The 22,439-nt window shown below is 43.0% G+C and overlaps 1 protein-coding gene across 3 annotated transcripts in view; it reads left to right on the forward strand.

The window, feature by feature from the left end:
- CCDC150 (coiled-coil domain containing 150) overlaps positions 1-22,439 on the forward strand; it is a 133,651-nt gene that overhangs the window by 63,535 nt on the left and 47,677 nt on the right. For all 3 annotated transcript variants that reach the window (XM_056565628.1, XM_056565627.1, XM_056565629.1), the window contains 3 exons: positions 206-383; positions 851-919; positions 4,510-4,602. In XM_056565628.1, coding sequence (XP_056421603.1) covers positions 206-383; positions 851-919; positions 4,510-4,602 — 340 coding nt within the window. The remainder of the gene's footprint in view (positions 1-205; positions 384-850; positions 920-4,509; positions 4,603-22,439) is intronic.

Consider the following 22,439-nt stretch of genomic DNA (forward strand, 5'->3'; position numbering starts at 1 on the left):
CCAGCTGCTGTATACTACAGAGGAAGTTGTGTAGTTCTTTTCTGTCTGACCACAGTGCTCTGTGCTGACACCTCTGTCCATGTCAGGAACTGTCCACTGTGTGTGTGCGTGCCAGGTTAAAGAAGTAAAAAAGGTGGAGTGGCATTCATGAGACCACCTGAGTTGCAGAATTTCTTAATATTTAACCATTGATGTGTAATTACAGACAATCACTCCGTACTGAGCATAATAAGTGTACAGAAAAAGCAGCCCATGCAGAGCAGAAAAATACTGTGCAAATGGAAATGCAAGAAAACACAATTTCTTATCTGCGAGCTCAGCTAGACTCAGCCCGTCAGGACAAGGCAACTTTAGAAAATGAAAAGATATTGCTACAAGAGGAGGTATCACACAGATCTATGTTCACATTCTGTATATATACAATAAAACCTCTCTAAAGACCATCACTTTTAGAGAGCACCCCTAATACAAACCATATTTGGTGTGACAGATTTTCAGACCACCATACATTTTGCAAACTGATTGTTTTCTTTGTACTATGTATGTGTGTATATGTGTGTGTGTGTGTGTGTGTGTGTGTGTATATATGTATGTGTATATATGTATGTATATATATGTATGTATATATATATATATATATATATATATATATATATATATATATATATAATGTGTGTGTATGTGTATATATATATATATATATATATATATTATAGTACTACATGGTTACACATCCAAAAAGATACCTCTGATCGGCTCCCCTTATCCTCACACTTCATTGCCAGCTATTCGCATTACCAATCCTGCTACATATATATTTTATTTATTAATTTATTTATTTATTTTAAAGCTTTATAAGACTCTTAATGATTTCCTGGAGAAAAAACAAAACCTGGAGGTTCAGTTGACTGAAAACAAGGTAATTTAATGTACTTAGTTCTGTGCCTTTTACATGGATTTTTTTTAAACTTTAATCACAAAACGACAAAAAAACAAAGTGGCTATAGAGGCAGACAAATGTCAGTTAATAGGGTATACTCATCTTGACATTTATGGCATGTCCGCTGAATATGCCATAAATGTATGATAGTTGCAAATCCCACCTCTTTGACCCCCTCCGGCCAAAGGCGATCAGAAAGCCAAAAAAAGCTTAAAGCGTACCTGTCAGATCACAAAAAAGAACTGTTATATGTTGCTCAGTATCTCGTCCTGATCATGTACATATAATCTTTGTGCCTATGCCAAATATTTCTCTTAGAATTCACTTTATTTAGTTTGAATGATTGCAAAGTGAAAGTACTTTTCATTTACAGGCAGGGGCCAGGTCCCTTTCTGTGATAACCACCAGTTCTTATTTAATGAAAGCAATTACAAAACCTATTGGTTTTGCATGCTTTCCAACATCAAAGTTTTTATATCTGGCAGTGCCCATTTAAATGGGCACTGTCAAATTCAAAAAAATGTGTACATCTTGGCAAAACATTAACATTTCTAATATACTTCAGTGCCACGCTGCTCCACTTGGCCACCAGCCACTGACTGACACATTATAGACACAGATGCCAAAAGTTACTATGTGCGTGACTCCCGTTAGGAAGTGGGCACTGTCAGATTCAAAAACTTTTTATATGTTGTACATCTTGGCAAAACATTAACCTTTCTAATATACACTGCTCAAAAAAATAAAGGGAACACTTGAACAACACAATGTAACTCCAAGTCAATCACACTTCTGTGAAATCACACTGTCCACTCAGGAAGCAAACACTGATTGACAATCAATTTCACATGCTGTTGTGCAAATGGAACAGACAACAGGTGGGAAATTATAGGCTATTGGCAAGACACCCCCAATAAAGGAGTGGTTATGCAGGTGGTGACCTCAGACCACTTCTCAGTTCCTATGCGTCCTGGCTTATGTTTTGGTCACTTTTGAATGCTGGCAGTGCTTTCACTCTAGTGTTAGCATGAGACAGAGTCTACAACCCACAAAAGTGGCTCAGGTAGTGCAGCTCATCCAGGATGACACATCAATGTGGGCTGTGGCAAGAAGGTTTGCTCTGTCAGTGTAGTGTCAAGAGCATGGAGGCACTACCAGGAGATAGGCCAGTACATCAGGAGACGTGGAGGTGGCCATATGAGGGCAAAAACCCATCAGCAGGACTGCTACCTCCGCCTTTGTGCAAGGAGAAGCACTGCCAGAGCCCTTAAAAATGACCTCCAGCAGGCCACATATGTGCATGTGTCCACTCAAACGGTCAGGAACAGACTCCATGAGGGTGGTATGAGGGTACGATGTCCACAGGTGGGGGTTGTGCTTACAGACCAACACCGTGCAGGACTTTTGGCATTTGCCAGAGAACACCAAGAATGGCACATTCGCTACCAGCATCCTGTGCTCTTCATAGATGAAAGCAGGTTCACACTGAGCACATGTGACAGAGTTTGGAGACGCCGTGGAGAACGTTCTGCTGCCTACAACATCCTCCAGCATTACCTGTTTGGCGGTGGGTCAGTAATGGTGTGGGGTGGCATTTCTTTGGGGGGGCCGCACAGCCCTCCATGTGCTTGCCAGAGGTAGCCTGACTGTTATTAGGTACCGAGATGAGATCATCAGACCCCTTGTGAGACCATATGCTGATGCGGTTGGCCATGGGTTCCTCCTAATGCAAGACAATGCTAGACCTCATATGGCTGGAGTGTGTCAGCAGTTCCTGCAAGAGGAAGGCATTGGTGCTATGGACTGGCCCGCCCATTCCCCAGACCTGAATCCGATTGAGCACATTTGGGACATCATGTCTCGCTCCATCCACCAACGCCACGTTGTACCACAGACTGTCCAGGAGTTGGCGGATGCTTTAGTCCAGGTCTGGGAGGACATCCCTCAGGAGACCATCTGCCACCACCTCAGCAGCATGCCCAGGCATTGTCGGGAGGTCATACTGGCACGTGGAGCCCACACACACTACTGAGCCTCATTTTGGACATCACATCAAAGTTTGATCAGCCTGGGGTGTGGTTTTTCACTTTGATTTTGAGTGTGACTCCATATCCAGACCTCCATGGGTTGATAAATTTGATTTCCATTGATAATTTTTGTGTGATTTTGGTGTCAGCACATTCAACTATGTGAAGATGAAAGTATTTCATACGATTAGTTCATTCACTCCGATCTAGGATGTGTTATCTTAGTGTTTCCTTTATTTTTTTGAGCAGTGTACTTCACAAGAACATTTTATTTCCTTTTCATATATATAAATCATGTCTTTTTCCAAGCTGAGGCACAGGCATGGACTAGTAAGTGAGGGTGGGCTAGCACTCCTCTGTCTGATAGTACTCCTCTGTGCTCTCTCCTGTCTGACAGGACTCCACTGTGCTCTCTCCTATCAGATAGGAGAGGGAACAGAGGAGTGCTATCGGACAGGAGAGGGAACAGAGGAGTGCTATCAGACAGGAGAGAGCACACAGTGGCTGGTGGCCAGGTGGAGCAATGTTGGCACTACACTGATTTTCCTGTATGTTGGAAGAACAGTTGCATCAACACATATTAGTAATACGTCAGTAGAATCAGCATATCTGCCACTAGTTTATGCTGCCCTCAGATAAACCTTCTGTATAAACTTTCACAGTATGTTCGTACACAGTAAAAAAAATACATCTGTATTTAATTTATGTCCGTATAAAAAAAATGCTACCAAAAGTCTTATTTTACTGTATTTAGTTAAAAATACAGTCTTAAATTAAATGTGTAAATGTTTTGAAGTCTCAAATATCAAACTACTACAGACTTCTGATGTCCCAAACACAAAGCTTACACTCTATGCAGGTGTAAAGTTAAGTATTTACATTAAAGAGAAACTGACACCTTTTTCATCCACACCATTGCTTATATCCCATGCTCAATGGAGGCAGGAGCCAGTATAAAGAGCTTCACTGCCTCCATCCCATTCTGCACTTGGATGCCAGCCCACCTCATAGACCCTTCGATCATGTGAGCGAAAGTTGGAAGAGTGTATGGAAGCTGGAAGGATGGAGGCAGGGATGCCCTGTATACTGGCTCATGCCTCCTTTTGTGCATGACATATTAGCAATGGTGCCTGTATACAGCCTGGATCTCCAGAACTGGACTATAGATTTGGTATGTATTTTTTTATTTTATTACCTCTTTTTAATCAGGTTCACTTACACTATAACCCTGTTTATTGGATGAACAATGTGTCAGTTTCCCTTCAAAATGTATGCGAGTGCATCTTTACAGGACACCTAAGAGAAAATTAAAAATGACTCTTCATTGTAAATAAGATTTTTGGTGAGATCTTAAATAGTGAAATATGATTTGAAGTCTGATGTTAACTAGTTTTCATGTGTTGTGTGCTAAGGACCCATTTTACTTATCTTCTGGTAGGTCTTCTTTACATATTGTCATGGTTACTTTTCAGCAGTCAGCTTGTTTTCTTTGCATCTATTTCTTATGTGATCTATTTAAATAAAATTTTAAATATTCTGCAGCTGGAACTGGAGTTGCTCCAGAGTTCTCTGTGGGTACAAGAGCAGGAAAATAAATGTCTTGTGGAACGCATGGCAGTGCTAGAGCAAGAACAGGTAACCTATGTTTGAGGACGTAGCAGAAACACCTCAATGACTGATCACTTGTATTTAAAATAAACATTGATTTACCAGTGCATAAAATAATTCAACTGCTAAGACATTGCTGGTAACCTGAGTGCAGGGAATATCTACTGAAGCCCAGGACTCAAGTTTATCAAACGGTCTGGCTTCCAATGACAGAATTCAGCTACTCCTCAGATACTGGATGGTTTGCTGAACACATCCCTACATAATCTTCATTGCTTTGCTTACAAACCAGTTAACCTCTTTAGGACGCAGTGCGTATGCATACGCCCTGCATCCTAACTCCTAAATACGTAGGGTGTATGGGTACTCCTGTGGGAATTCCGGTCCCCGCCGCTAGCTGGTCGGGGACCGGACCGGAATGCCTGCTGAACTTTGGAAAATTGCTGCTGAACTTTGAAGCCCTCTGATGTCTTCCAAAAGTAAAAACATGTCAACTTTATGAAGCCAACATAAAGTGGACATATTGTATATGTGAATCAATAATTTATTTGGAATATCCATTTTTTCCTTATAAGCAGAGAGTTTCAAAGTTAAAGAAATGCATAATTTCTTCTTGAAAAATCCCAAAGTTTAATGAAAAATGTGAAAATTTTGCAAGTATTGACAAAAATGTACCACTAACATAAAGTAGAATATGTCCCGAAAAAATCTCGGAATCAGAATGAAAAGTAAAAGCATCCCAGAGCTATTAATACTTTAGGCTGCTATCACACTATGAGCATTCTTCCGTTATTAAACGTCCGTTTTCTGTGTAAAAAACGTACGTTAAATAACGGGTGCTAACGGCTGAATAAATATTCATCCGTTAAGACCCGTTATAACATCCCTCATGTATGGCTGTAACACCTCTACCTACAAACTCCCACAGCCGGGACTACTACTACTCCCATCATGGAACAGACTTGTTTCCATGATGGGAGTAGTAATTCCTTGGCTGCGGGAGTCAGCAGACAGCTGGGGAAATTACATTAGTGTTTGTACTACAACCCCCATCCTAGAAAAGTCTGTTCCATGATGGGCGTTGTAGTACAGAGGCTGAAGAATTGATTGCACCGGGTTTCTTTTCTGAGACCTGATGCGATCAGAAGTTAAGCAGGGGAGCGGGCGGCATGGTGAGTTTTAACTTTCATTTTTGAATCCCCCACGGGGAGCCCTGAATGGCCGGTACCGAGGAGCAAATCAGAGTTCCCAGCGGGAGATTTAAAAATGAACATTGTGAGTAGCAGGGGGCCATATCTATAAGCGCTGTGGGGGCAAGATATAAAGTGCTGAGGGGGGGGGGGGGGGGGGGCGCAGACATACAGCCTATATATCTAGCCCCCCAGCAGCGCATTACATATGACCCCCGCCGGCGCATTTATAAATATATACCCCCCGCCGGTGCATTAATTAATATATACCCCCCCAGCCGGCGCATATGCGCTGCTAATAGAAATACTTTTCATTCATAGTGCCGCAGGGGTATATGTATATAGAAGCACTGGGGGGCAGACATATAGCGTTATCTGCCCCTCCACAGCGTTTCTATATACATATGCCGCTGCAGCGCTATGTATGAAAAGTATTTCTATCAGCAGCATGGGGTGGGTGATGCTGCTGCTAGAATGCTTTTCGCATATAGCGCTGCAGCGGCATAGGTATATAGAAGCGCTGCGCTGCAAGGCTACATTACCCATGCACTGTGTGGGGTATATATTTAATGCGCCGGCGGGGGGTATATATTTAATGCATCGGTGGGGGGTATATGTTTAATGCGCTGGCGGGGGGTATATATTCATTAACGCGCCGGCAGGGGTCATATCTAATGCGCTGCTGCCCCCCCCCCCCCCCCCCCCTTGCAGCGCTATATATCTTGCCCCCCACAATGCTTTTAATATAGATATGGCCCCTTGCTACTCACAATGTTCATTTTTAAATCCCCCTCTGAGAGCCCTGATTGGCTCCTCAGTACCAGCCATTCAGGGATCACCGCGGGGGATTCAAAAATGAAAGTAAAACACACTGATACATTGCAGGGTTGCGGAGCATGTCGCTCGCTCCCCTGCTTAATAACTTCAGATTGCATCGGTTCTCATAAGTGAAACCCGGTGCGATCAATCCCTCAGCCCCTGTACTACAACCCCCATCATTGAACATACTCTGTTCCATGATGGGGGTAGTAGTACAAACACTAATGTAGCCTCCCCAGCTGTCTGCAGACTCCCGCAGCTAGGGAATTACTACTCCCATCATGGAATCAAGTCTGTTCCATGATGGGAGTAGTTGTAGTCCCTCAGCACTGCAGGAGTCTGCTGATGTCACCTCTTCTGAGCATGCTCAGTAAAAATAACGTCCATTATAATAACGGGCATTAGCGGGTGGCTTTACTAACGTCCGTGGGCCATAGACTTCAATGTTAAAAATAACGTCCGTTAATTTACCCGTTTCTTGTGACGGGCGAAAAATGAGTGCATGTCCCGTTATTTCTCCCGTTACAACTAACGTCAGTTAGTCATGACAGGCTATTACGGGTGATAACGGGTAAACGGAAAAAAAAAATTGGCTTGAATGGGGTTGTTTAACGGGCGTTAATAATTATTTTTCAAACGTACGTTTATTAACGGGTGAACTTCAAAGTGTGAAAGCAGCCTAAAGTGACAGTGGTCAGATGTGCAAAAAGTGCCCGGGTCCTTAAGGTGAAAATGAGCTGCGTCCTTAAGGGGTTAAAGATTGCTTGTTCACTAGTTGATATGACCCTCCACTAGTTTGACCCTCCAGTTACAGCTAAATGTGGTTGTTATTCCTCCATCCTCCACACTGTTTTCTCTTACAATGTTTTGTTTGGTTTTATGTGTTTGATAATGAATGCACTGCAATGTTTTTTCCAAAAGGTTTGCTCTGTTTTTATGTTCAGATCAGTAATTCTCAACCTGTGGCTCTCAATCTATTGCAAAATGACAACTTGGCACTCCCAGCCTTCGGATCACTGTGGACAGGTTGAGGATCACTGTTTTACATCCTTCTTACAATGTCATATTCAGTAATTACACACATTGTTAAAGGGGCTGGATGGCAGGTAATGGAGGTAAAAAAAAACATTCTCTCTTCTGCTCACTTTCTTTCTGGGGCTACCGCATTACCAGACTCCCTGGCAAAATTGCCCAGGTGATGTCAATGTTTGCTGTGCATGGACTACTATAACTACCGTAGGATTTGTTCTCTTATTCCTAGGCATCCCTGCTGCCCAGTCATTTTTATTTTTTTTTTTAATCTTACATTAAATTATAATCTTGATTACAATTGATTCACCAAAATCCTGTCTCTTTGCTTAACCTGTTTAATGACCTCCTTGCTTAACCCTTTCAGGACCTAGCCTTTTTCCGTATTTGCACTTTGGTTTGTTCCTCCTTTTAAAAATCATAACCCTTTCAATTTTTCACCTACAGACCTATATGAGGGCTTGTTTTTTGCTGTACTTTGTAATGACATCAGTCATTTTACCAAAAAATCTACTTTGAAACAAAAAAAAAATTGTACCTTATCTTTATTCTGTAGGTCCATATGATGAAAATGATACCCTACTTATATAGGTTTGATTTAGCTTTTCTTCTGGAAAACATCATAACTACATGCACGGAAATTAATACATTCCAAAAATGTTCTTCTGACCCCTATAACTTTTAAAAAAATTTGCATACAGGGATGTCCGAGGGCTCATTTTTTGCGACGTGATCTGAAGTTTTTATCTGTACCATTTTTGTTTTGATGGGACTTTTGATCGCCTTTTATTCATTATTTTTATTTTTATGGTACAAAAAAATTTTGGGGAATTTTTTTGTGTACGCCATTGACCATGCGGTTTAATTAACAATATATTTTTATAGTTTGGACATTTAGGCATGCGGCAATATCACATTTGTTTGTTTATATTTATTTTTATTTACATCTTTTTTTTTTTTTATTGGAAAAGGGGAGTGATTCGAACTTTTATTAGGGAAGGGGTTAAATCACATGTATTAAAGGTGATTTTAGTATGTACCTGGCAGACAGTAATGGACATGTTTAGGAAGGGTCTGCGCTTGTCTTGGGGCTAAATTGCTATGTTGTAAGATTACCATAACACTGTGGCTAGCTTTTTGTGAACTGGTATTTCCTGTTTGACTTTTCTTTTTTTGACAACAAATCCCACAATTCCATTTTCCTCCCTCCCACTCATCAGCCACCCCACCCATTGAAACATAAATGAGCTGCATCCATTCAAAAGACCTGTGGTTTTCAATCAGGGTGCCTACAGCTGTTGCATTAGTTGCAGATTGATCTCTCTCCCACCAAGTGAGATGAAAATCACAGAAGAATTGTGAGAAAACTGTCACAAACAGGTAAAGACACTAGATTGTGAACTACACTAACTTTACAGCCCCTGTAGCATAGTCAAATAAAAAAAAAAACTCCTGGAATACCCCTTTAACTTTTTTTTTTTTACATTTTTTTTTTGCAATGTAATAGCCCCAATCAATACATTGATTGCATACACTGATCAATGCTATGCCATTTCAGGCTTGGAGCAATCGGACACCGAGGAAGAAGGTAGAGACTCTCCTCATGTGTCCTCAGCTGATCGACTGAGCTGCTGGGATGTATTTTTTTATTTTATATTTTTTTACATTTTTGATCTGTTGATCAACTTTTGTTCGCTGAGTCTAAGGGTTAATACCGGAAATTTATTTATTTATTTTATTTATATAGCGCCTACAGATTCCGCAGCGCTTACAATTATGGGGTACAAACAAAGACAAGTATCAGACATATTACACAATAACTATTCAAACAAGAGGTGTGGGGATATATTGAGGATATGTTAAGGCCAATTAGAGAATGTTAAAGGCCTGTCTGAAGAGATGTGTTTTTAGGCCACGTTTGAAACTATGGATGTTGTTGTTGAGTCTGAGGGATTGAGGGATAGCATTCCAGAGAACCGGTGCAGCACGAGTGAAGTCTTGGAGACGGGAGTGAGAAGTTCGGATTATAGAAGATGTTAGTGTGAGATCATTAGCAGATCGGAGAGAACGTGTAGGATGGTAGACGGAGATGAGAGAGGAGATGTAGGGAGGTGCAGCATTGTGGAGAGCTTTGTGTGTGAGACTGAGGATTTTGTACTGTATTCTGGACTGAATTGGTAACCAGTGTAGTGACTGGCACAGGGAGGAGGCGTCGGTGTAGCGGCTGGAGAGGAAGATGAGTCTGGCTGCGGCATTAACCACTTAAGGACCTAGGGCATATGGATACGCCTTGACGTCCTGGTACTTAAGGACCCATTTCGGTCCCCGCCGGGCGGGGAGCGAGCCGGGGTGACTGCTGATATCATTCAGCAGGCACCCCGCGCAAATGCCCAGGGGGGTCATCAGAACAGCCCCCATTCCCCCCCCCCCCCCCCCTCCGTCGGCGATTGGTGCAAATCACAAGTGAATTCACACTTGCGATTTGCGCCGATTCCGGGTCATACGGGTCTATGGTGACCCGGAATAGAAGGGGGATTGCGGTTGTCTAAGACACCCACGATCCCCCTGTAGGCATGGAAGTGAGGTGGCAGGGTTGCCACCCCTCCTATCCCGGGGGCGGGGGGGGTTAACTTTTGTTTTCCCCCACAATAGGCGGGGCAGAACGGAGAACCGAAGGGGACTGGGCACCGACGTCCACTTACCGATCCGGAGGCTGCGGCGACGTTGATCGGCGGGCGGCGTAACCTGCGTCTGAAGAGGACGGCTCCCGGGATCCTATGTAGTTTTGCAACAGCTGGAGGGCTGCAGTTTGAGACCACTATACAGTGGTCTCTAAACTAAACTATATCCCTCCAGATCTTGCAAAACTACAACTCCTAGCATGCCCACATAGCTGTTTGTTGTCTGGGCATGCTGGGAGTTGTAGTTTTGCAACATCTGGAGGTCCACAGTTTGGAGATCACTGTGCAGTGGTCTAAAAACTGTAGTTCTCCAGATGTTGCAAAACTGCAAATCCCAGCATGCCCAGAAAACCAACAGCTGTCTCGGCATGCTGGGAGTTGTAGTTGGGTACCTCCAGCTGTTGCATAACTACATCTCCCAGCATGCCCTTCGGTGATTAGTACATGCTGGGAGTTGTAGTTTTGCAACAGCTGGAGGCACACTGGTTGGAAAATACTGAGTTAGGTAACAGAACCTAAAGGTTTTCCAACCAGTGTGCCTCCAGCTGTTGCAAAAGTGCAACGCCCAGCATGCACGGTCTGTCAGTACATGCTGGGAGTTGTAGTTTTGAAACAGCTGGAGGTTTGCCACCCCCCATGTGAATGTACAGGGTACATTCACATGGACAGGTTTACAGTAAATTTCCTGTTTCAAGTTTGGGCTGGGGCAAATTTTTCGCCGCAGCGCAAACTCCTAGCGGGAAATTCACCGTAACACGCCAGTGTGAATGTACCCTAAAAACACTACACTACACTAACACATAATAAAGGATAAAACACTACATATACACCCCCTTACACTGTCCCCCCAATAAAAATTAAAAACGTCTTGTACGGCAGGGTTTCCAAAACGGAGCCTCCAGCTGTTGCAAATCAACAACTCCCAGCATTTCTGGACAGCCACTGACTGTCCAGGCATGCTGGGAGTTTAGCAACAGCTGGAGGCACCCTGTTTGGGAATCACTGGTGTAGAATACCCCTATGTCTACCCCTATGCAATCCCTAATTTAGTCCTCAAATGCGCATGGCGCTCTCTCACTTGGGAGCCCTGTCGTATTTCAAGGAAACAGTTTAGGGCCATATATGGGGTATCGCCGTACTCGGGAGAAATTGCACTACAAATTTTGGGGGTCTTTTTTTTCCTTTTACCGCTTGTGAAAAGGAAAAGTTGGGGGCTACACCAGCCTGTTAGTGTAAATTTTTTTTATTTTTTTACACTAACATGCTGGTGTTGCCCCATACTTTTTATTTCCACAAGCGGTAAAAGGAAAAAAAGACCCCCAAAATTTGTAACGCAATTTCACTTGAGTACGGAAATACCCCAGATGTGGCCGTAAAATGCTCTGCGGACGCACAACAAGGCTCAGGAATGAGAGCGCACCATGTACATTTTAGGCCTAAATTGGTGATTTGCACAGGGGTGGCCGATTTTTACAGCGGTTCTGACAAACGCAAAAAAAAATAAAAAATACCCACATGTGACCCCATTTTGAAAACTGCACCCTCACCGAACGTGACAAGGGGTATAGTGAGCCTGAGCACCCCACAGGTGTTTGACGAATTATCATTAAAGTTGGATGGGAAAATGAAAAAAATTATATTTTTTCACTAAAATGCTGGTGTTACCCTAAATTTTTCATTTTCACAAGGGAAAATAGGAAAAAAGCCCCCCAAAATTTGTAACCCCATCTCTTCTGAGTAAGAACATACCCCATATGTGAATTTAAAGTGCTCTGCGGGCGAACTACAATGCTCAAAAGAGAAGGAGCGCCATTGGGATTTTGTAGAGAAAATTTGTCCGGAATTGAAGGCCACATGTGTTTACAAAGCCCCCATAGTGCCAGAACAATGGACCCCCGACACATGTGACCCCATTTTGGAAACTACACCCCTCACGTAATAAGGGGTACATTGAGAATTTACGCCCCACAGGTGTCTGACAGATTTTTGGAACAGTGGTCCGTAAAAATGAAAAATAAAATTTTTCATTTGCACAGCCCACTGTTCCAAAGATCTGGGGGGTGTAAATACTCACTGCACCCCTTATTAAATTCTGTGAGGGACGTAGTTTCCAAAATGGGGTCACATGTGGAGGGTCCACTGTTCTGGCACCACGGGGGGCTTTGTAAACGCACATGGCCCTTGACTACCATTCCAAACAAATTCTCTTTCCAAAAGCTCAATGGCGCTCCTCCTCTTCTGAGCATTGTAGTTCGCCAGCAGAGCATTTTTCGTCCTAACATGGGGTATTTCCATACTCAGAAGAAATGGGGTTACAAATTTTGGGGGTCATTTTCTCCAATTACCCCTTGTAAAAATGTAAAATTTAGGGGCAAAACTGCATTTTAGTAAAAAAAAAATATATATTTTTCATTTACACATCCAACTTTAACGAAAAGTTGTCAAACACCTATGGGGTGTTAAGGCTCAGCGGACCCCTTGTTACGTTCCTTGAGGGGTGTAGTTTCCAAAATAGTATGCCATGTGGGGATTTTTTGCTGTTCTGGCACCACAGGGGCTTCCTAAATGCGACATGCCCCCCATAAACCATTTCAGCAAAAGTTGCTTTCAAAAAGCCAAATGTGACTCCTTCTCTTCTGAGCATTGTAGTTCGTCCGCAAAGCATTTTACGTCCTAACATGGGGTATTTCCATACTCAGAAGAGATGGGGTTACAAATTTGTGGGGGCATTTTCTCCCATTACCCTTTGTAAAAATGGTAAATTTGGGGGAAAAACTGCACTTTAGTGTGAATTTTTTTTTTTCCATTTACACATCCGATTTTAATGAAAAGTTGTCAAACACTTGTGGGGTGTTAAGGCTAACTGGACCCCTTGTTACGTGCCTTGAGGGGTATAGTTTCCAAAATGGTATGCCATGTGGTGTTTTCTGCTGTTCTGGCACCATACGGGCTTTCTAAATGTGACATGCCCCCCAAAAACCATTTCAGAAAAATTCACTCTCAAAAATCCCATTGTCTCTCCTTCCCTTCTGTGCCCTCTACTGCGCCTGCCGAACACTTGACATACACATATGAGCTATTTCCTTACTCGAGAGAAATTGGGTTACAAATTTTGAGGGCTTTTTCTCCTATTACCACTTGTGAAAATTCAAAAACTGGGTCTACAAGAACATGCGAGTTTAAAAAATGAAGATTTTGAATTTCATCCTTCACTTTGCTGCTATTCCTGTGAAACACCTAAAGGGTTAACACACTTACTGAATGTCATTTTGAATACTTTGAGGGGTGCAGTTTTTATAATGGGGTCATTTGTGGGGTATTTCTAATATGAAGGCACTTCAAAACTGAACTGGTCCCTGAAAAATTCCGATTTTGAAAAATTGTAAAATTGCTGCTGAACTTTGAAGCCCTCTGATGTCGTCCAAAAGTAAAAACATGTCAACTTTATGATGCAAACATAAAGTAGACATATTGTTTATGTGAATCGATGTATAATTTATTTGGAATATCCATTTTCCTTATAAGCAGAGAGCTTCAAAGTTAAAAAAAATTGCTAAATTTTCAATTTTATGCTTGAAGTGACAGTGGTCAGATGTTCAAAAAATGGCCGTGTCCTTAAGGTATATTTGGGCTGGGTGCTTAAGGGGTTAAGGATGGACTGGAGAGGAGAGAGTTTGAAGATAGGAAGGCCTATTAGTAAAGAGTTACAGTAGTCGAGGCGAGATCAAAGCAATAATGAGAGTTTTAGCAGTTTCAGTAGTGAGAAATGGGCGGATTCTGGAAATGTTTTTGAGATGCAGGTGACAAGAACGTGAAAGGGACTGAATATGGGGAGTGAAAGACAGATCAGAGTAAAGTATAACTCCAAGACAGCGAGCCTTCTGCCCGGGAGTTATGGTAGTACCACATACCGAGATGGAAATGTCAGGGTTAGGTACAGTATCACTTGATGGAGAAAAAACAAGAAGTTCTGTTTTAGAGAGATTTAGTTTCAGATATAAAGAGGACATGATGTCTGAGACAGCAGAGAGACAGTCACTGGTATTCTGTAGGAGTGCAGGGGTGATGTTGGAGGAAGAGGTATAGAGTTGGGTGTCATCAGCATAGAGGTGGTACTGGAAACCAAATCTACTGATTGTTTTTCCAATGGGGGATGTGTAGAGTGAAAAGAGTAGAGGACCCAGGACCGATCCCTGGGAAACCCAGACAGCAAGGTGAAGAGGAGAAGTAGAGCCAGAAAACGAGACGCTAAAGGAGCGGCCAGAGAGATAGGAGTAAAACCAGGCGAGAGCAGAGTCCTTGAGACCGATGGAGCGGAGACTACTGAGGAGGAGTTGGTGATCCACAGTGTCAAAAGCCGCAGACAGGTCCAAGAGAATCAGTAAAGGGAAATTTCCATTTGATTTGGCCGTCAGAAGATCGTTAGGGACTTTGGTTAGGGCCGTTTCTGTGAAGTGAAGGGAGCGGAAAACAGACTGTAAGGGGTCAAGGAGAGAGTTCTCGGAGAGATAGCGGATAAGGCGGGAGTAGACCAAGCGTTCCAGGAGTTTGGAGATAAAGGGGAGATTTGAGATGGGTCGATAGTTGGCTGCACAGGACGGGTCCAGAGATGGTTTTTTCAATAGTGTGTTTGAAGGAGGAGGGAAAGACCCCAGAAGAGAGGGAGAGGGAGAGGTTAAAGATTTTAGTTAGGTGACAGCTGATAGCAGGAGAGAGAGACTGGATGAGGTGTGAAGGCATGGGGTCACTAGAGCAGGTAGTGGGGGGCGCGGAGGAGAGGAGCCTGGAAACCTCATCCTCCGTTACAGGCTCAAACTAAGAGTGATGAAGAGGAGATGTGGCTGGGAATTGGATCAGAACTTTTAGGGGACTGGGAGAGGATTTCATCAGAATGTCATCGATTTTAGTTTTGAAGTATTTGGCCAGGTCTTCAGCACAGAGATCAGTGCTAGGGGTCTGTACTTTAGGCTGAAGGAGAGAGTTGAACGTATCAAAAAGGCGTTTTGGGTTGTTAGAGTGGAGATGAGGGAGGTAAAATATGCTTGTTTGGCGAGATGAAGAGCGGAGTAATAGGATTTAAGCATTAATTTATAGTGCAGATAGTCTGAAGAAGTCTTAGTTTTCCTCCACAGACGTTCAACACACCTAGAGCATTGCCTGAGAAAGTGGGTTGTTAGCGTGTGCCAGGGTTGCTGCCGTCTGTGTCGGGAGGTTCGTGTTTTAGAGGGTGCCATTTGATCCAGGGTAGACTTTAGGGTGTCATGGTAATGTTTGGCTGCTAGATTAGGGCAGGAGAGAGAAGAGATTAGTAATAGTGAAGATTGTAGAATATCTATCAATTGACTGGTGTTTATGGCAGGCAGGTTTCTGTAAGTGTACAAGATTGGAGTGTCCGGAAGAGGATAGGAGTTACTGATAGAGAAAGAGAGAAGGTTGTGGTCAGAGAGCTCAAAAGGAGAATTAGTGAATTTAGAGACAGAGCAAAGTCTAGAGAAGATCAAGTCCAGTGTATTCCCATCCTTGTGTGTGGGAGAGTCAGTAAGCTGTGAAAGGGCAAAGGAGGAGGTTAGAGACAGAAGCCAAGAGGCAGAAGAGGAGATTGGGGTATCAATGGGGATATTAAAATCACCCATGAAGAGTGTAGGTGTTTCTGAGGAAAGAAAGTGAGGGAGCCAGGTGGCAAAATGATCCAGGAACATTTGGGAAGGACGATAGATGACCGCCACTCTGAGAGACAATGGGCGGAAGAGCCTGAGGGTGTGGACCTCAAAAGAGGGAAATGTGAGTGAGGGTAATGGGGGGGATGACTTGAAAAGTGCATTGTGGGGCTAGAAGCACCCCAACTCCTCCACCATGCCTGGTGTCAGATCTGGGGGTATGGCAAAAGTGAAGGTCACCAGAAGATAAAGCAGCGAGAGAAGCAGTGTCAGAAGGTTGCATCCATGTTTCTGTGAGAGCCAGCAAATTAAGAGAATTAGTGAGAAATAAGTCATGAATCTGGGTGAGCTGCTTGCACACAGATCGAGAGTTTAGAAGAGCGCAGTTAAAGTTTGTAGTGGTTCCATAAGGGGCACGTAGTGTAGAGCAAATATTCATGAAAGGTGGGCCAGGGTTAGGAGCAATGTCCCCAGCAGCTAAAAGCAGAAGAAAGAATGGCTGGGTGAAGTGATGGAGCGACTTCTGTGCTGTACCATGGAATGAGGTGACTTTGGGTGGTTTATGATGGTGAGCAGTGCATGCGAGCAATACATAGGTGAGGGAAGGAGGCATGGACAGATGTATATAGAGTCCACCGGAGAAATCGGTGGGGGATAGAAGAGAAAATGTATCGCAATGATGTAAGTAATAAGTGAGTGCATGTTTGTTTTTTGTTTTCTGAAAAAGAGTGACTTACTTTTGTAGTTATAATGTTGAGTTAGTTCCCTTTTGTTCCCTTCTGGTTCAATTCTGGTATAATTCTTGATGTCACACATAAGAAGCACTTAACGGTGATGTCCGGTATTAGCCATGGGTCCTGGCCATTACTAGGTGCCGGGACCGACCCAATATGACACTGGGTCAACCCCTGACACTGCGTTATATCGTGGGGGCAAGGGCGTACAGGTACTCCCTTCATCCTTAACAAGTTAAAGGGGTATTCCGGTGAAAAGATTTTTTTTTCATATCAACTGGCTCCAGAAAGTTAAACAGATTTGTAAATGAGGGGACACAGCAACGGATAGTCAGCTCACCAGGTCACTGCACGGCAAGATAATCCTCCAAGTTTAGAAGAAGAAAAGGGGTGATGCCAGCGAGTAAGAAAATTCACCTTTATTTCGTCACATTAAAAGCATGGAAAAACTTCAGTTGAAGACATGGATAAAATCCTTGGAGAAAGCGCCTGGCATGACGCATTTCAGGTCATGTGAACTTTCATCAGACGCAAATAGATTTGTAAATGACGTCTATTAAAAAATCTTAATCCTACCAGTACTTATCAGCTGCTGAAGTTGAGTTGTTCTTTTCTGTCTGACCACAGTGCTCTCTGCTGACATCTCTGTCTGTCTCAGGAACTGTGTAGAGCAGGAGAGGTTTGCTATGGGGATTTGCTCCTACTCTGGACAGTTGCTGAGACAGACAAAGGTGTCAGCAGAGAGCACTGTTGTCAGACAGAAAAGAACAACTCAACTTCAGCAGCTGATAAGTACTGGTAGGATTGAGATTTTTAATAGAAATAATTTACAAATCTGTTAAACTTTCTGCCAGTTGATATGAAATTTTTTTTTCCCACTGGAATACCCCTTTTAACCTCATAATAACCACAGACGTAAATGTACGTCCTGGTGCGGAGGTATTTGGCGCACCAGGATGTACATTTACGTCCTGTGTATGACCGCGAGCATCGGAGCATCGTATACTGCAGGTCCTGGCTGCTATCAGCAGCCGGTAATGGCGCTGACCTGGGGATCCGATCATCTGTAATGGGGCCAAAGGTCCCCTCACCTGCCTCCGGCCGTCTCCTGTGGTCTTCTGCTCTGGTCTGAGATCGAGCAGACCATAGCAGAAGATAGCCAATAACACTGATCAGTGCTATGCCCTATGCATAGCACTGAACAGTATTAGCAATCAACTGATTGCTATTGATAGTCCCCCTATGGGGACATAAAAAAAGTGTTTAAAAAAAAAAGTTGAAAAATGTAAGAAAAAAAGGGAAAAATCCCCTCCCCCAATTAAAAACGAAAATTGTCCCTTTTTCCTATTTTACCCCCAAAAAGCGTAACATAAAGTTTAAAAAAAGGCCAAAAATGCTGCTTTTTTTTTCTTTCTCACATTTTATTCCCAAATTTTTTTGTAAAAAGTGATCTAAAAGTTTTATATATGCAAGTATGGTATCAATAAAAATGACAGAGGACAGCGCAAAAAAGGAGACCTCATACCACCCCATATACGGAAAAATGAAAAAGTTATAGGTGGTCAAAATAGGGCGATTTTTTAATTTATTTTTTAATTTATTTTTTTATTACAGATTTTGTACAAAAAGTTTGATTTTTTTTAAGCAGTACAAAAATTAGAAAAGTATCTAGCCATGGATGCCATTTTAATCATATTGACCCACAGAATAAAGAACATGTGTCATTTTTACTGTAAAGTATACATTGTGAAAATGAAACCCTCCAAAATGTGCTAAATTGTGGTTTTCATTTAAATTTCATCCTTAAAAAATAATTATTTGGGTTCGCCATACATTCATGCATGCATCCTATTTTGTCAGACAATACACAATACGTGGCCCATTCTTCACCATACCTCTTCTAACAAACAAGAACTAGTGTAGCTGAGCCTAGATTTAGAGAATGCTTTCAGGTGGGGGTAGGGGGTTTAGGTTGTTGGGAATCCATTCTCTGCATTTTCTCTATTCTGCTCCACATGCCTGGCTAACATTTTAAAGGTCAGTGCTACACCTTATAGCATAATGAGCCAGGAACATGGCAGGAATATATTCTATTTCCTCTTCTTTATGTCATCCCTATGAAACCTTTTAGCTCTTATACTTAATAAGCTATTTGTCCGTGAGGCTAGGATTCCACTTGGTTTTTTCCCCAGCGTTTTTTAACTGAAAAAAATTGCAGAAAAAACGGCAGTGCAATTTCCTGCGTCTGACATTTTTCTGGCGTTTTTGCATTTGAGTTGAAATTGCATTTTTGGCCCCTTTTTGACGTTTATTTTTATTTTTTTTTCAAAATGTGTTGGGTACCAGAAAAAAAAGATGTATTAGGGATGGGAAAATTTTTATTTAAGGAATATATATATATATATATATATATATATATATATATATATATATATAATTAACTTTTTTAATTCATTTTTAATAAAGTGTGTGTTCCACTTTATTTTTTTTAACATTTTTTAGATAGTACTAATACTCCCAGCATGGAACAGATGCGGAGCGGCTCTATACAGTTCTCACATCTCTGCTCTGTACTCCAGTGATGTGAATAGAACATCACTCATTCATATTTTCCGCTCAGAGTGGGGATTGGCCGCATGGTGGCAGCCAATCACAGCTCTAAGGGAAATATGAATGAGTGATGTTCTATTCACATCACTGGCCGGAGTACAGAGCAGAGATGCGGAGCGCAGAAGAGACCGCACCGCATCTCTGCAATAAAAAGGAAGATCGCAGCGGGTGTCAGGAGTGACACTTGTTGTGATCTGTCCTTAACTGCAGGTACTACTACTCTCACACTCTGTTCCATGTTGGGAGCTATAGTACCTGCAGTTAAGAAAAGATCACAACAAGTGTCACTCCTGACACCCGCTGTGATCCTCCTGTATAATGTATAGATGCGGGCGGCCTCTCTTCTATGGTCCTCTGCACTGACGTGTATATATACACCTATTAATATTTACCACAGAGAGTTGTGATGGCTGGAACCATCTGGCCAATCACAGCTCTCTGCGGGAAATATGAATAGGTGTATGTATACGGCAGTGCAGGGGACCTAGAAGAGCGGTCACCTGCATCTTTACATTCTACTGGAGGATCGCAGCGGAACCCGGGACAATCTGTCAATTAGTACAGGTACTACTACTCTCATCATGGAACAGTGTGTACCATGCTGGGAGTAGTAGTACCATCTAAAAAATAAAAAGTGAAAAAAACACACACTACATTTTTTATTATTGTCGGCTACATTTTTAGTGCCCTGCCCGCACACATTAATTGATCCCTGTTTAAAAATTTATAATTTTGTTATAAAAAAAAAAGAGAAATTTAATTAAATACAATTTTTCCTTCACTACTGTATCTTTTTTATAATTTTTTTTCAATGGTACCCTACGAAATTTTATTAAAAAAGGTATCTCCATCACTTTTTTGGATCGCTAAAGTCCCAAAAAGAATAAAAAAAACCTGGAAAAAATGCCAAAGTTAAAACCCACATGGCATTTTTCTTGGGCTTCTATGGGAGAAAAAATTTTCAGGGGGAAAAAAAAATTTCAGGCCAAAAAAATGCCATAGGCTCAACATACTGCGATTTTGCAAAAACGCCAAGGAGCAGAAAAACTCCAAAAGGATTAAAAAACGCCAAGTGTAATAAGAATTTTGCGATTTCCCATTGATTTACATCTAACATCTGGCCGCAGCATTTTTTGGATGAAAAAATGCCATGCGGCAGAATTGGCTTTTTTCTTCCCAAAATAACAAGTGGAATTCCAGCAAACATGAAAAAATATACGTAACTGTTTAAGCTCATATTACATAGAGAAACCTACGAAGCATATAAAGTTTTATATGCTTCATACGTTTCCCTATGTAATATGAGCTTAAATGGGCACTGTCACAAACTTTTTTTTTTTGATATGTTGTAGTACTTCTGTACTGCAACATATCTCTAATATAGTTTAATTATAATTTTTTTTAAATTAAAATACGGTACTTTAGTTTACATGTTAAAACTGGCCACTAGGGGTCTCCGTCCTAGTGGCCGACTGCAGCCTGGTGTGACGTCACGCCTGAATTCTGACCGATTCAGACAGGCGGGAGCGAGCACTGAGAATACAGAGGAGTACATTGGCTCGCACTCCTGCCCCGCCTCCCTGCATACACGCGCCGCTGCTAAAGTCCTGCACTCTACGGGTATGTCTTTTTTGAGGTGGGGGGAGCGGGGTTCGGGGAAGCGGGTTGCAGGATTCTAGGGAGCGGGTTACGCGGCCGTAACTCAGATATGGTTTTCACCACAGGGTTCCTCCAACTGTTTCACCACTAAAACTCCCAGCATTCCCTGACAGCCAATAGATGTCAGGGCAAGCTGGAAGTTGTAGTGGTGAAACAGCTGGAGGCACCCTTTATAGGCAAACTAAGGGCGGAAGTGTTGGCCCCAGCAAAGCGGTTGGCCCCAGAAAAGGGGTTAGGGAGAGATGGGCAATAGGCAGGGGCAGAAAAAAAAGATGGTTGGAGCTACCCTTTAAATGGGCACTGTCACCAAATAATTTTTTTTCATATGTTGTAGTACTTAAGTACTGCAACATATCTCTAATATACTTTTATTATTATTTTTTTTTCATTAAAATGGTTTAATTTACATTTAAAAACCGCCCACTAGGGGTCTCCCTCCTAGTAGCCCGCTGCAGCCTGGCGTGTTGTCGCGCTTGAATTCGGACCGATGCCGGCCGGGCATCGGTCTGAATTTAGTCAGGCTGCGTTCGCTCCCTGCCTGTCAATCAGACAGGCAGGAGCGAGCGTTTTGAAGGAAGAGGATGCTCTCAGGCTCCCTGGCCTCGCACGCTGGCCCCGGCTCCCGAGGACAGGTAAAATATTATGCCGGGGGACTGCGGGCAGCGCGGCAGGGAGCGGGATGTGCGGCCATCACACATACGGTGTTCACCTATACAGTATGCCTCCAGTTGTTTCCCCACTACAACTCCCAGCATGCCCTGACAGCCAATAGATGTCAGGGCACGGCACACTGGGAGTTGTAGTGGGGAAACAGCTGGAGGTACACTGAATGGGTGAACTAAGGCGGGAGTGGGTTGAGGTACACTGAATAGGGGAACTAAGGGGGGGGGGGGAGTTGGTTGAGCGGCACGGCGGGGCCCAGGGGGTTGCGGGCTGCGCGGCGGGGAGCTGGATGTGCGGCCATCCCAGATACGGTGTTCACCTATACAGTATGCCTCCAGTTGTTTCCCCACTACAACTCCCAGCATGCCCTGACAGCCAATAGATGTCCAGGCAAGCTGGGAGTTGCAGTGGGGAAACAGTTGGAGGTACACTGAATAGCTGAATAGTGTGACCCCCCCCCCCCCCCCAGCAGGCATCAGTGACGTTGTGTCTGCTGGGGAAGTCTGCCTGGTAGTGAGCACACTACCAGGCAGACAAAAGGACAAAAGACCATGGGTATATGCTGCTTGCCACTAGGCAAAAAAACAAAGGAAGGTCGGCTCCTCCCAGCATGATATACCCGCCTCCTGGCTCTGAGCAACTCTGTTTTAGCTTAGTATCAGCAGGAGGCAGACACAGAAATGGAGCTCTACAGACCTGGTCTTATTTCTTTTGTTTTTTTCCTAGTATCAGTCTCTGTATTTTCTCTCCTTTTTTGCTAGCGGGGGTGCCTGATCCCCCCCACATGCGAGCTAGGGGCACGAGGCATTGTTGGATGGACCG

This window comes from Hyla sarda, chromosome 3 (genome assembly GCF_029499605.1).
Source record: "Hyla sarda isolate aHylSar1 chromosome 3, aHylSar1.hap1, whole genome shotgun sequence".
Taxonomy (NCBI): Eukaryota; Metazoa; Chordata; class Amphibia; order Anura; family Hylidae; genus Hyla; species Hyla sarda.